The 14,047-nt window shown below is 44.8% G+C and overlaps 1 protein-coding gene across 1 annotated transcript in view; it reads left to right on the forward strand.

Annotated features, from left to right (window-relative positions):
- LOC110506865 (ADAMTS-like protein 3) overlaps positions 1–14,047 on the forward strand; it is a 224,875-nt gene that overhangs the window by 84,621 nt on the left and 126,207 nt on the right. Inside the window, exons 4-5 of the mRNA XM_090239130.1 lie at positions 5,854–5,981; positions 13,571–13,616. Of these exons, the coding sequence (XP_090095256.1) occupies positions 5,854–5,981; positions 13,571–13,616 (174 nt within the window). The remainder of the gene's footprint in view (positions 1–5,853; positions 5,982–13,570; positions 13,617–14,047) is intronic.

The following is a 14,047-nucleotide window of genomic DNA, read 5'->3' on the forward strand; positions in this document are numbered from 1 at the left end:
CGGGGAGTTGGCGCAGGTCTCCTACCTGCCTTAGCCACACTCCCCGTGTGCCCTCCCCCAATACATTTTTGGGGCTGCCTCTCGGGCTTCCTTCATCGTCGTGCCAACTCCATACGCCGGTATCCCTCCTCACACTGCTCCAGAGAATCCCAGGCGGGCTCCGGCGCTCTCCCTGGGTCGACCGGCCACCTGTCTATCTCTTCCCAAGTCGTGACATAGTCCAGATCTCGCTCCCATGTCCAGGAGTCCTGATATCGCTGCCTTTCCTGCTGCTGCCCGTTACCACGCTGCTTGGTCCTTTGGTGGTGGGTGATTCTGTAACGATCGTCTTCGGGAGAAAGAGAGGAGGACCAAAATGCAGCGTGATGATTATCCATTTTTAATGGGATACTTAAACAACGAACAAAAACAATGAACCGACAAAAAGAACGAAGACGAAACAGTCCCGTAACGTGAATACCAACACAGGAACACTGGAAACAGGAACAATCACCCACACCCCACAATACAAAACATAGAAACAAACAACGCAAACTATGGTCAGAGTGTGACACCCACGTCTGGTACATCCTTCCAGTCATTATGTGGACTTTATGGAGCCGTTTCCCAGACACAGATTAAGCCTGGCCCTGGACTAAAAAACATTTTCAATTGTGTTTCTCCTTTGAGATGGATTTTTAGTCCAGGATTACCTGACTAGGATTAATCTGTGTCTGGAAACTGCCCCTATGACATCTATCTTTACTAGACAATGTTGACAGCATACAATCACACAGTCAGTTTCTGATATACACATTTATAGTAGCTAATGCTATCATTGGATGCCCCATATATTTTTCTGGTTTAATCTAGCGTTATTCCTGTCAGCATTCTTTAATATGTTTTGTTTTTCTTGGGGACTAGTAAGATCTACATTTCTATCAGTTTGATGTCTTTTGTTTTTGAATGATGTCATTGTCAAGTCTTGGTTGTGTTATTGGTGCCTAAGCCAAATTAACTGGTGGTGACAACCACTGTCGTCACATGGTTGTCACCACCAGGGAACATAGCTAGCCGTGTCTTCTTTGGTCAAAGAGTACACGTTTTACTGTGACTGACCAGGTTTCGAACCCGGCTCTCCATAAGACCACATTCCCCAGCTGAGCTAAAGCCTAGGCATTAGTTCCTTGAGAAAATAGGAAAATAGAAAAAAGTCTTCAGTTCTCAAAGTTACTCATCACATGAGTGTGATTCTGAACCACCACCACCCCTATCTGACCTCCTACTTGAAGACAGCCATGTGTGACGCACTGAAATGGTACAGGGCCTTTTCTGACTGGCTAAGTACAGAAATGGTACAGGCCCTTTGTGACTGGCTAAGTACAGAAATGGTACAGGCCCTTTGTGACTGGCTAAGTACAGAAATGGTACAGGCCCTTTGTGACTGGCTAAGTACAGAAATGGTACAGAGCCTTTTGTGACTGGCTAAGTACAGAAATGGTACAGGCCCTTTGTGACTGGCTAAGTACAGAAATGGTACAGGCCCTTTGTGACTGGCTAAGTACAGATATGGTACAGGCCCTTTGTGATTGGCTAAGTACAGATATGGTACACGCCACGCCCTTTGTGACTGGCTAAGTACAGATATGGTACGGTAGGGCTAAAAGAGTAGCATTTTCTTCCCAGTCTTGTTTTCAGGGAGCCTCATAGAGCTCTCTCTAATGGGGCTTCCAGATACCGGCTATGGGTTTTCTGACTCACACCTAGTTGCTCTTAAACTGTCCTCCAGACAGTGCAATTCAACCCTTGTAGGACCTACTAGACAGGTTGTGGGTGTACGTGTGCCACAGCATGTGTTACACACACGAGAGAGAGTCAAAGAGACAGAGAGACAGAAAGGGAGATAGAGAGAGGCACAGAGAGAGAGAGACATATAGGGAGAGAGAGAGGCACACAGAGAGAGAGATGGAAGGATGAAGAGAGGAAGGGTGGGGATAGAGACAGGATGGAGAGCTGCCATGTAGAGGTCTTGGATGAGACTCAGAGACAGGATGCCCTGTTTATGAGAGACAGAGAAACAGAAAGAGAGAAAGAGAGTGCCCAGAGGAGGTTGGACTAGACAGGAATGAGGGAGCGAGGACCAATGGAGGGGTAGAGAGGATGAAGTTAAGTAGGAAAGACAGATGGCTGTATCCACCCTAAACCCTCAGCACCTCAGCCATCCAGCCCTCCACTGTGCTGAGTCTAGCCAGACAGTAGGAGCCTCCACACTGCAGGCTGCAGGACACACACACATATCTGCACACATACACACTGACAGCAGCTACAGCTCACATGTGCACACACACAACAGCTGACACGCACACTAGAAGCAGCTAGATGAGGAATTCTGTAATCACCTTGAACATGTCCCATTGAATACAGATCAACTTGTGTTTTACACATAGACAGATGAATGCTGCCAGCTATAATCTGTGCAACTCCATAGCAACTCCATAGCAACTCCATAGCAACACCATAGCAACTCCATAGCAGTTACAACTTATGTAAACAAAATATGCAACACTGTTTTATCTCTCTGAAACTCTCTGAAAAACTCTCTTAGATCTACATCCCAAATGGCACTCTATTTCCTACATAGTGCACTACTCTTGACTATTGCCCTATTGGCCATGGTTATAATTAGTACACTATGTAGGTAATAGTATGTAATTTGGGATGCAACCATTAATGTACCAACAATGATTTTTATAATAATATGATATCCTATAGCTCTGTGCTATTTGGCTGACAGTTGTTGCATCATGCATGGTAGGATGAATGAATGAACAGAGCAGAGAATGGAATATAGCAGGCTGGGCTGCAGAGGGATCTCTATCTCTCTCTCTCTCTCTCTCTCTCTCATTCTGTATCTCTCTCTCTCTCTCTCTCTCATTCTCTGTCTCTGTCTCTCTCTCTCTCTCTCTCTCTCTCTCTCCATCTTTCTTTCCCTCTCCCCAGCTCTCTCTCTCCCTCTCTCTCTCTCTCTCTCTCTCTCTCTCTCTCTCTCTCTCTCTCTCATTCTGTCTCTCTCTCTCATTCTGTCTCTCTCTCATTCTCTGTCTCTGTCTCTCCCTCTCTCTCTCTCTCCATCTTTCTTTCCCTCTCCCCAGCTCTCTCTCTCCCTCTCTCTCTCTCTCTCTCTCTCTCTCTCTCTCTCTCATTCTGTCTCTCTCTCTCTCATTCTGTCTCTCTCTCATTCTCTGTCTCTGTCTCTCCCTCTCTCTCTCTCTCCATCTTTCTTTCCCTCTCCCCAGCTCTCTCTCTCTCTCTCTCTCATTCTCTGTCTCTGTCTCTCTCTCTCTCTCTCTCTCCATCTTTCTTTCCCTCTCCCCAGATCTCTCTCTCTCTCTCTCTCTGTCTCTGTCTCTCTCTCTCTCTCTCTCCATCTTTCTTTCCCTCTCCCCAGCTCTCTCTCTCTCTCTCTCTCTCCATCTTTCTTTCCCTCTCCCCAGCTCTCTCTCTCTCTCTCTCTCTCTCCATCTTTCTTTCCCTCCCCAGCTCTCTCTCTCTCTCTCTCTCTCTCTCTCTCTCTCTCTCTCTCTCCATCTTTATTTCCCTCTCCCCAGCTCTCTCTCTCTCTCTCTCTCTCTCTCTCATTCTCTCTCTCTCTCTTTCTCTCTCTCTCATTCTCTGTCTCTCTCTCTCTCTCTCTCTCTCTCTCTCCATCTTTCTTTCCCTCTCCCCAGCTCTCTCTCTCCCTCTCAATGTGTTTTGATGGGGCGGTGATCACTAATCTGGTCAGTGGAAATGGCTACAGAATGCTGATACAGAGCTATTCAGAACTGACACAATAGAGCGAGCCAGTCGTCTCAGCCAGACGTCCCGGACAGATTCTCCTCATCGCAATGTTATTACTGTTGGATGTCAGCTTCCAGCCAGCTTAGTAACAAAAGGTGGTCTCTCATTCCATTAGTAAGTTGACTGAAAATGTATCTCATTAGCCTGCTTTGGTCTAGTCTGGGGGTTGGAAGTCAAACAATAGCAAGGGGTTTCAGAATCAGATCCAGACAGACGGACAAAAAAGACAGACAGACAGACAGACAGACAGACAGACAGACAGACAGACAGACAGACAGACAGACAGACAGACACACACACACACACACACACAGGTAGAAATCTGCAGTTAACCCACTGTTCCTAGACCAGTTAACCCACTGTTCCTAGGTCATCATTGTAAATAAGAATTTCTGCTTAACTGACTTGCCTAGTTAAATAAATAAAGTGTGTGCGTGCGTACGTGCGTGCCTGTCTGTCTGTCTGTCTGTCTGTCTGTCTGTCTGTCTGCGCACATGTCTGTATCTGGTTGTGTGTACAGTCTGTGCCTATGTGTGTACAGTATGTGCCTATGTGTGTACAGTATGTGCCTATGTGTGTACTGCATATGAGAGAGAAACATTCTAGAATGGCGACCGTTCTGATTTCATCCAAGGTCAGGGTGATTTGGGGTCTGGAAGAGAGATTGAAATAAGACCGTCAGAGGAATGTACTGTAAGACATTCTACCATCAGTAACCAGGCATAAATAACAATGTCAAAAGAATTAGACATTTTCCTGTGTTAGCAATTTAAACTCCGCCCAGAGAAATGCTCTGTAGAAGGTCTATGTCCACTCTCATCCAGAAATAACATTCTGTTTCCCAAATGGCATCCTATTCCCTACATAGTGCACTACTTTTGACCAGAGCCCTATGTTTAAAAGTAGTGCACTATATAAGGAAAACGGTGCTGTTTGGGATGCAGACACAGTATTGAATAGTTCAAAGTAAATACATATTTCCAGTTGTGAGTCTGGTGATACTAAACATGAAGGGCACAGTGTGAGATAGTCCCAAGTCTACTGGGCCTGGTCTCCCTGAAAAACACCATCAGATTCACACACACACAGTGTCATATTACGTCTCTCTATGACACTAGAGGGTCTGCTTTGACATCACTGAGCCACAGGAAACCAACTTTCCTATTTTTGGTGAGATACAGCCAGGAGAACCCTCTCATTCACCTGGGCTTTAATACGCTCATAACACACAGCCAGGAGAACCCTCTCACTCACCTGGGCTTTAATACGCTCATAACACACAGCCAGGAGAACCCTCTCATTCACCTGGGCTTTAATACGCTCATAACACACAGCCAGGAGAACCCTCTCATTCACCTGGGCTTTAATACGCTCATAACACACAGCCAGGAGAACCTTCTGAAATCCACGATCATGCTCACTGATGAGGAGTGTTTTGCAAAAAGGTATTTCCATAGAATATGCTGCAATCCAAAGCCCCCTACGCGATATGCACTTGTGGAGATCTGAGAAGATTTGATTGGTAAAAGCAATGTATGGAAACTTCCCCTTCGCCTCTCAGAGGGCACATTGGAGCTATTTCCAAATTGCTTACATCTGTCAAATCCTCTCTGATCTCCACAAGTGCATAGGGCATAGGGTCGATTTGGGTTTAGGCCCTAGTGATCTAGACAAGCAGTTTGGGATTAGGCCCTTGTGATTTAGAAAAGCAGCTTGATTCTCTTGTCATAACAACACGTGTTGGAATGACAAGCAGCACCTGTGTTTCTAGCCCCTCAGAGTTGTGTGGGTCTTGTGGTGTTTGGTCAAAAAGCAAAAGACACATTTCCAGGGACTGTAAGAAAAATCGGATTATTGTTCTTCAAACTCCCAAGTTCAGCCAAGGCTACCCCCCCAATTCACTACAATAACACATAGTAGCACGTTTTTTGTGTTATTGTGTGTGTGCTTATTTGTGTGTGTGTGTGTGCGTACATGCGTGCGTGCCATGCATGTGTAAGGTATACTCTAACCTCTTTCCCCTCTCTCTCTCAGGCGTCTCGTATGACTGGATCAGATGAGGACGGGGACAGTGGCTGGGATGCATGGGGCACCTGGAGCGACTGCTCACGCACCTGTGGAGGCGGGGCCTCTTACTCTCTACGCAGGTGTCTCAACGGAGGGTCAGTATCACACACACATTCCTGGGGAGGATGGGAGGCTACATCCTGGGGAGGATGGGAGGTTACATCCTGGGGAGGATGGGAGGTTAGATCCTGGGGAGGATGGGAGGTTAGATCCTGGGGAGGATGGGAGATTAGATCCTGGGGAGGATGGGAAGTTAAATCCTGGGGAGGATGGGAGGTTAGATCCTGGGGAGGATGGGAGGTTAAATCCTGGGGAGGATGGGAGGTTCTATCCTGGGGAGGATGGGAAGTTACATCCTGGGGAGGATGCGAGGTTAGATCCTGGGGAAGATGGGAGGTTACATCCTGGGGAGGATGGGAGGTTCTATCCTGGGGAGGATGGGAGATTAGATCCTGGGGAGGATGGGAAGTTAAATCCTGGGGAGGATGGGAGATTAGATCCTGGGGAGGATGGGAGGTTAAATCCTGGGGAGGATGGGAGGTTCTATCCTGGGGAGGATGGGAAGTTACATCCTGGGGAGGATGCGAGGTTAGATCCTGGGGAAGATGGGAGGTTACATCCTGGGGAGGATGGGAGGTTCTATCCTGGGGAGGATGGGAGGTTCTATCCTGGGGAGGATGGGAGGTTCTATCCTGGGGAGGATGGGAGGTTCTATCCTGGGGAGGATGGGAGGTTAGATCCTGGGGAGGATGGGAGATTAGATCCTGGGGAGGATGGGAGATTAGATCCTGGGGAGGATGGGAGGTTCTATCCTGGGGAGGATGGGAGGTTAGATCCTGGGGAGGATGGGAGGTTAGATCGTGGGGAGGATGGGAGGTTAGATCCTGGGGAAGATGGGAGGTTACATCCTGGGGAGGATGGGAGGTTAGATCCTGGGGAGGATGGGAGGTTAGATCCTGGGGAGGATGGGAGGTTAGATCCTGGGGAGGATGGGAGATTAGATCCTGGGGAGGATGGGAGGTTAAATCCTGTAATTCAGTAGATGTTACAGTTTACATTCTCTTTAGAGAGCAACAAGGGTCAACTTTATGGGAGAAGAGCTGCCAGTCATTCACATTATATCCAATCTACGACACATTGCATCCTAATGGTAGTGAGTTTACTCCTGGAACTACACGCAGACGCATACAGACAAACAGAGGAACAGACAGACAAACAGAGGAACAGACAGACAAACAGACAGACACACGTAGACACACACATCCCTCCTAGCACAACATTGGTATTATTCTCCATTGTTCTGAACACTACTCAACCTGTGCATCACCTTAGTGTTGGGAAATTACTCTCTGCCAAAATCATACCCATGTGGCTCAGTTGGTAGAGCATGACAATGCCAGGGTTGTGGGTTCAATTCCCACGGGTGATCAGTACGAAAAGGTATGGAAATGTATGCACTCACTACTGTAAGTTGTTCTGGACAAGAGCGTCTGCTAAATGACTCAAATGTGAAAAGTAAAATGGTTTACAACAGCACAAATATAAAAATACAAATCAAACGATAGAGCTACTAAACAGGGTTAATTGGCAACAGTGATTATGGAATGAATCCTGTATCCATTTATAATAGAAACAGGGAGAAGACAATTACACACACACACACACACACACACACACACACACACACAGTGTTGACCTTTGGACGGATTCAGGGCAGATTTTATTACCCTGCTCTGTCAAATTGGGATCATCGTTGCTCAATTGAATTTTTTCCTGTGTGTTAAGAGTGGTGCTCAGAGGGGTGTAGGGTTACTGATGGGACACAGATGTATATCTTTCCTTTTTAATGTCCCTCTCTTTGGCCTTTCAAAGACATTGACAAGGGCATCTTGTGTTAATGCAATAGGAAGTGGTGTTACTACAATACATATGACTGTTGTTTATCTTACTTTTTGACATAGTTCTGCTACGTCCCAAGTGACACCCGTTTCGCCACGCAGTGCATTCCTTTTTACCAGACTTTGTGCCCTGGTCAAAAGTAATGCACTATAGATGGGTTAGCTGACAACGTTACGAAAACGATACAAACGCTTCAATGGGGCAGAAGTCTGTGTGTTGAGCTAAGAGGTCGTGGGGCCATCTTGGCCCTCGTGGGTCATTTAAGCCCTGAACGATGCCTGACAGGCAGCTTGCCGCACCCCACAGCCAATCGCATGCAAGCAACAACACAGCTAACTTGGCTAGTCTTGTGAGTGAGCTAGCTAGCTAGTTATCTATGCTGGTTGTTAGCTTGCATAATTGATATGTTTATAATTGTAAGGTACACTTCAGGTTTTACAGCCTGTCAGGAATGGAGCTCACCCACTGAAAATATACATTTTATCCACGAAACATGAAGTGTCCCTTATAATTATACACGTACAGTATAAGCTATGCAAGCTAACAACCAGCATAGATAACAAGCTAGCTAGATAGCTAACAATACTACCTACCTAACTAGCTAGCTCATAATACTAACCAAGTTAGCTGCATTGTTTCTTGCATGAGATTGGCCGTGGTCTTGGGTGTGCCACGCAGCCTGGGAGACAGGGATGCCTGTCAGGCATTGTTCAGGGCTTAAATTCCCCACGAGCACATTGCAGTCAACACAGCAACAGGGCTTCTTGATGAGGTGCTTATTGTGTGTGTAGACAAAAAAACATTTATGTGGTGATAATGAGATACATATTTTAGTTATTAATTTGTACTCTCTGGACTTCCTTACGTTTGTTCTTGATACCATGTCTTGTTTTGACTAATGTCATGGTTATGCTAATATGGCAAAACATTTACTAGCTAGCTGACCAATAACTGTAATGATGAATTTGAGAGACAAGTGATTATTGTGCAATTGTATTTATGTTTTCAATAAATATTGGATACCAAATATAGTTTACATGTTATCAACAATCTAAAATGCTGACCGCACTGCTTGCACTGTGTGCTAGCAGTGCAAAATAAATGTGCACATACATGTTGTTCAGTCATTCATCCAAACTGTTTGCGCGCGTCAACAAGCGTCTGCGTAGCTAGGTGCTGAAATAGAACTTGATTCTATTTTATATGCATGACGTGCTGCAAGTCCTGCCTCTCCCATCTCCTCATTGGTTTTTAGGAGCATATCCCTACATCGGTGATTGAAAAATGAATGAGTTCCACACTCCAGTGCAGTTGGTTACAGTAATGCACCTTAAAGTTGGTTGCCAACTGCCATAAAGAGAGATTACTAGAAACTAACTAGGATTCCCCTTTTATCCATGAATTAATTGTTGGAGTAGAAAACACACAATTGTGTGACTCAAAATTGGTCCAAATTCTACAAAGATCCAGCAAAAAAAGGACATTGTACATTTCAGTTAAAATAACAACCCAATGTTTATCTCCCAGGACAAATTATCTAGCATCAGCAAACTAGCTAAATGGGAATTAATGTTTCATATGTGTTTTGACCTGTTCCCAAATGAATATAGTTGGTTCAGAGTGTATTTTGATATGCGTGTCCTGATCGAGTCTGGTGGGGATAGACAAACTCAACATGCGCATGATGGCGCATGCAGACACATGCGTGGAGCCGGTTGTGTCATCATGTTTGTTTTGCCCCATAGTTGCACATGCATCGTTTTTGTTTCTAAACAACCAACCTGTCTATAGGGAGTACATACAGTACCTTCAGAAAGTATTCTTAGCATAACAAAATATATGGGGGATAATAAAAAATTACGAGGCCATATACAAGGAATATCGGTACCGAGTCAGTGTACTGGGTATCAAGTAGTTGGGGTGATTGATCGAGATAATATGTACTTTAAGGATTGGTTAGGTAATTGATTGAAGTACTATGTACATATTGAAGTACTATGTAGATAGGGCGTAAAAATCTGAAAGTCCAGGTAGCCGTTTAATTAACTATTCATCAGTCTGATGGCTGTTGGGTAGACTTGGTGCTCCGGTACCTCTTACCGTGCAGTAACAGAGAGAACATGCTGCAGACACTGAATATCCCTGTGAGCATGGTGAAGTTATTAATTACACTTTGGATGGTGTATCAATACACCCAATCACTACAAAGATACAGACATCCTTCCTAACTCAGTTGCCAGAGAGGAAGGAAACCGCTCAGGGATTTCACCATGAGGCCAATGGTGACTCTAAAACAGTTGCAGAGTTTAATGGCTATCATAGGAGAACACTGAAGATGGATCAACAACATTGTAGTTACTCTACGCTTGTACAGAATAAAAATATTCCAAAATATGCATCCTGTATGCAAAAAGGCAAACACTAAATGAATACTGCAAACAATGTGGCAAAGCACAAAGTGTTATATTTCGGGCAAATCCAATACAACACATTACTGAGTACCACTCTCCATATTGGCTGCATCATGTTATGGGTATGCTTGTAATTGTAACGCTGTAATCTGTGAGTCGGGAAGCAAGTTCAGGGAGTGAAAACATTTAATAAATAAATGAAACAAACACGTAACACAAACTGTGCACTGACATGAAACAGGAACAGAAACAATGACGACTGGGGAAGGAACCAAAAGGAGTTACAAATATAGGGCAGTTAATCAAGTAGGTGATGGAGTCCAGGTGAGTGTCATAATGCGTAATTATGCGTTACGATGGTGACAGGTGTGGGCCATGACGAGCAGACTGGTGACCTAGAGGCCAGAGAGGGAGCACACGTGACAGTAATTGTTCATGCGAAAGTTTTTCAGGATAAAAAATAAATGGAATGGAGCTAAGCACAGGCAAAATCCTAGAGGGAATCCTAGTTCAATCTGCTTTCCACCAGACACTGGGAGATGAATTCACCTTTCAGCAGGACAATAACCTAAAACACAAGGCCAAATCTACACTGGAGTTTCTTACCAAGAAGACAGAGAATGTTCCCGAGTGACCTAGTTACAGTTTTGACTTAAATCTACTTGAAAATCTATGGCAAGACATGACAATGGTTGTTTAGCAGTGATAAATGACCAATTTGACAAACCATTTTTAGAAGAATAACAGGTAAAAAACGTATTTTCTCAGGGGTGTGATTACATATGTAGTTTAGATATGTCTGTATTTCATTTTCAATACATTTGCAAACATTTCTAAAATCTTTTCACTTTGTCCCTAAGGGATATTGTGTGTAGATGGGTGAGAAAATAAATCAATTTAATCCAAATAAGTCAAGGGGTATGAATACCTCCTGAAGGCACTGTATTCACTATATACAGTAGGGAATAGGGTGCCATTTGGGACGCAACTTAACTGAATGATAAGTGGCCATAAATGAGAACTTGTTCTCAACTAGCCTACCTGGTTAAATAAAGGTGAAATAAAATAAAAAATATAGGGGTTGTTGGATGAGATAACAATTATTCCAGTTCACCAATCAGATTCTTTTCCCCAAACGTAGTGCACTTTATAGGTAATAGTGTACCATTTGAAACACAACCTCAGACCTCTGTCCTGACTTCCCTTCATTGATTAAATGAGTGTAGAAGTCTGGAAGTGATTGTGGGCTTGATTTGCCTGCTTCCCCCACAGGGAGATTTACAGTTATTTGAGCAATATCTCTAATTCCCTGCATCAGCCAACACACCTGCTCGAGCGCACTGGGATTGTGTGTGTGTGTGTGTGTCAGGTGTTAGGGTTAAGCCAGCAGAATAGCTGCCTGTGTAGATGAAGGGGAACATAGAAAGACTGCAGAGAACACCTTAAGTCTACTGTCATCTCTTTCTCCCTGACCCACTCCAGCTTACTCCAGACATAAAACACACACACAGAGAGAGATACACTCACGTACGCACGCACGCACACACACACACACACACACACACACACACACACACACACACACACACACACACACACACACAGAGAGATACACAGACAAACTGGGGTAGTGTCTGGCCCCATGTTGCTCTTGGACGTCAGACGCTGTGTGCCCAGCGCCTTGTCTTCTCTAAGGCCCCTCCCCCCCAGACTCCTGCTAACTTCATCTGTCCTTATAGAAACATCCAGTGACTGGGAGGAAATATCTGTCTAGGAATATCTGTCTAGACTTGAATTAGAGCAGCACTATTCTTTTCAATCCCGGTCCTGGAGAGCTGCAGGGTATGCAGGCTTTTGTTCCTGCCCAGCACTTACACACCTGATAATGCTAGATTTGGTTTACTCTGTTAGACACGCTCCGGGGTGAAGTTTGCCCCTAGGTACAGATCTAGGATCAGTTTCCCCTAACCTTAATTATTAGTGGAGAAAACGAAACACTGACCCAAGATCAGTGTCAAGGGGCAACTTCACCCTACACCATTAGACACAGTGCTGCCTATCCTTCCTCATGTCTGTGGACTTTTGCTCTCTGTTTGTCCGCTAGAAGACAAATAGCCACCTCATAGACATTCCTAGACCCTGAAAGCATGGTCTACACACAGCCGTGTGTGTGTGCGTGTGCTTGTGGCTCTGCGTGCATGTCCGTGTGTGTGTCCGTGTATGTCTGTATGCATGTGAATGTGCCTGTCTCCAGCCTATACGTATAACCCAGTGTGGATGAGTGATTCATCTCGATGAGGGAAAGCCATTAATTGGTTCGTTAAGACAGAGACATTCCTACTCTGCCTCGGTGCCTGCTTTTCCTTGGAGCAGGCTGAATGGCCATAGTGTGGTCTCCAACTCCCCGTTCACCCTAATGGACGATTAGACTGAAGCTTTTTAACATCCGCTTTGCGTCCCAAATGGCATCCTATTCCCAATGTAGTGTACTACTTTTGACCAGGGCCCATAATGCTCTGGTCAAAAGTAGTGCACTGTGTAGGGAATAGGGTGCCATTTGGGGCATTGCCCCGAACAAATGAGCTGCTACAAGTTTAGACCAATGTTATTCTACCCCCGGGGGTGAGAATGAGAAATGTGGCGAAGTGGAAGTTAACACACACTGGGTGATGGGCTGCAGTTATTGTTTCTAACAAGGTGGAACAGATTTTGTAGCGTGTCCATACGGTGTAGGAAGGGGGAGGGAATGGAGTGTTACGCTGTGGTGGATTTCAGACGAGGCAGGAGTTGGTTTTGACAGAGTGAGGTGAACCGATTAGTGTGTGTGTGTGGGAGGGTGTCAGAGTGTGTGTGTGTGTGTTTGTTGTGTGAGAGAGGTTGATTTGCTTGTTTAAGCCCAGAGGGGGTCCTGAGATGGTCGTTGGCTCGATGAGATCTGATGGTTGGCAGATGAAGCGTGGTTTGGTCTGACAGGTGTGTGTGTGTGTGTGTGTGTGTGTGTGTGTGTGTGTGTGTTTGTCTGAGACAGGCAGCTATAATTCAGGATGAAATGTCTGTCAGTCCCGATTTGACTCCAGCCACGATCCTCCAGACTCACAAAGGTGTAACTCCTGAGCCTTCCCAAGAAACTAACAAAACACCACTGTTGTTGTAGACGTTTCTGTGTAATGGTGCTTTTCTTTGTTACAAAACAGATTTCCCTGAGGGATATTAAGCTATTCTATTATACGTGTTTGATATGGTGTGTGTTATATAGCTTTCCCGTCACAAATAAACCTTTTTATTAACCATTACACTCAAGCCCAAACCATTTCCTTGTAAACCGTTGGTTTCAATTTGTACTAACACTGTTGGTTTGTTATTTTGCTTTGTAGGAACTGTGAAGGCAAGAATATCCGCTACAGAACGTGCAGTAACATGGTAAGTCTAGTCTACGCTATGAAGCCTCAACAGAGTCATTTCCAAAGCTTATCAATGTAACACATATAATTTGTTATTAGTACTATTCCAGTTTATAACTGGTAATATATTGTTATAACTTTTCTATTCCAGCTTATAACTTTGCTGGTAACAGTGAGAAGCACTGGCTCAATATTGTCAGTCGCCACTGTATTTGACAGTCATGTTCAGCACTGTGGGTGACCTCATGGTAAAATCATACGTTCCATCAATGAACAGAAGAAAACAACCTCAAATCAACATGCCTTCTATTCTCAGCAGCGGAACCACAGTCGTTCTCACAGTATTTGAATCAAAGATAGACTAGTCTGTACTGTTTCTATTACTCTATTGAGGTGGTTTGTGTCTGGAATGTATTGCAGACTAGCTATGATTTCAATCATGACCAGTGG

The sequence above is a fragment of the Oncorhynchus mykiss genome, chromosome 6, assembly GCF_057628025.1.
Source record: "Oncorhynchus mykiss isolate SJ-2025 chromosome 6, ASM5762802v1, whole genome shotgun sequence".
Lineage (NCBI taxonomy): Eukaryota > Metazoa > Chordata > Actinopteri > Salmoniformes > Salmonidae > Oncorhynchus > Oncorhynchus mykiss.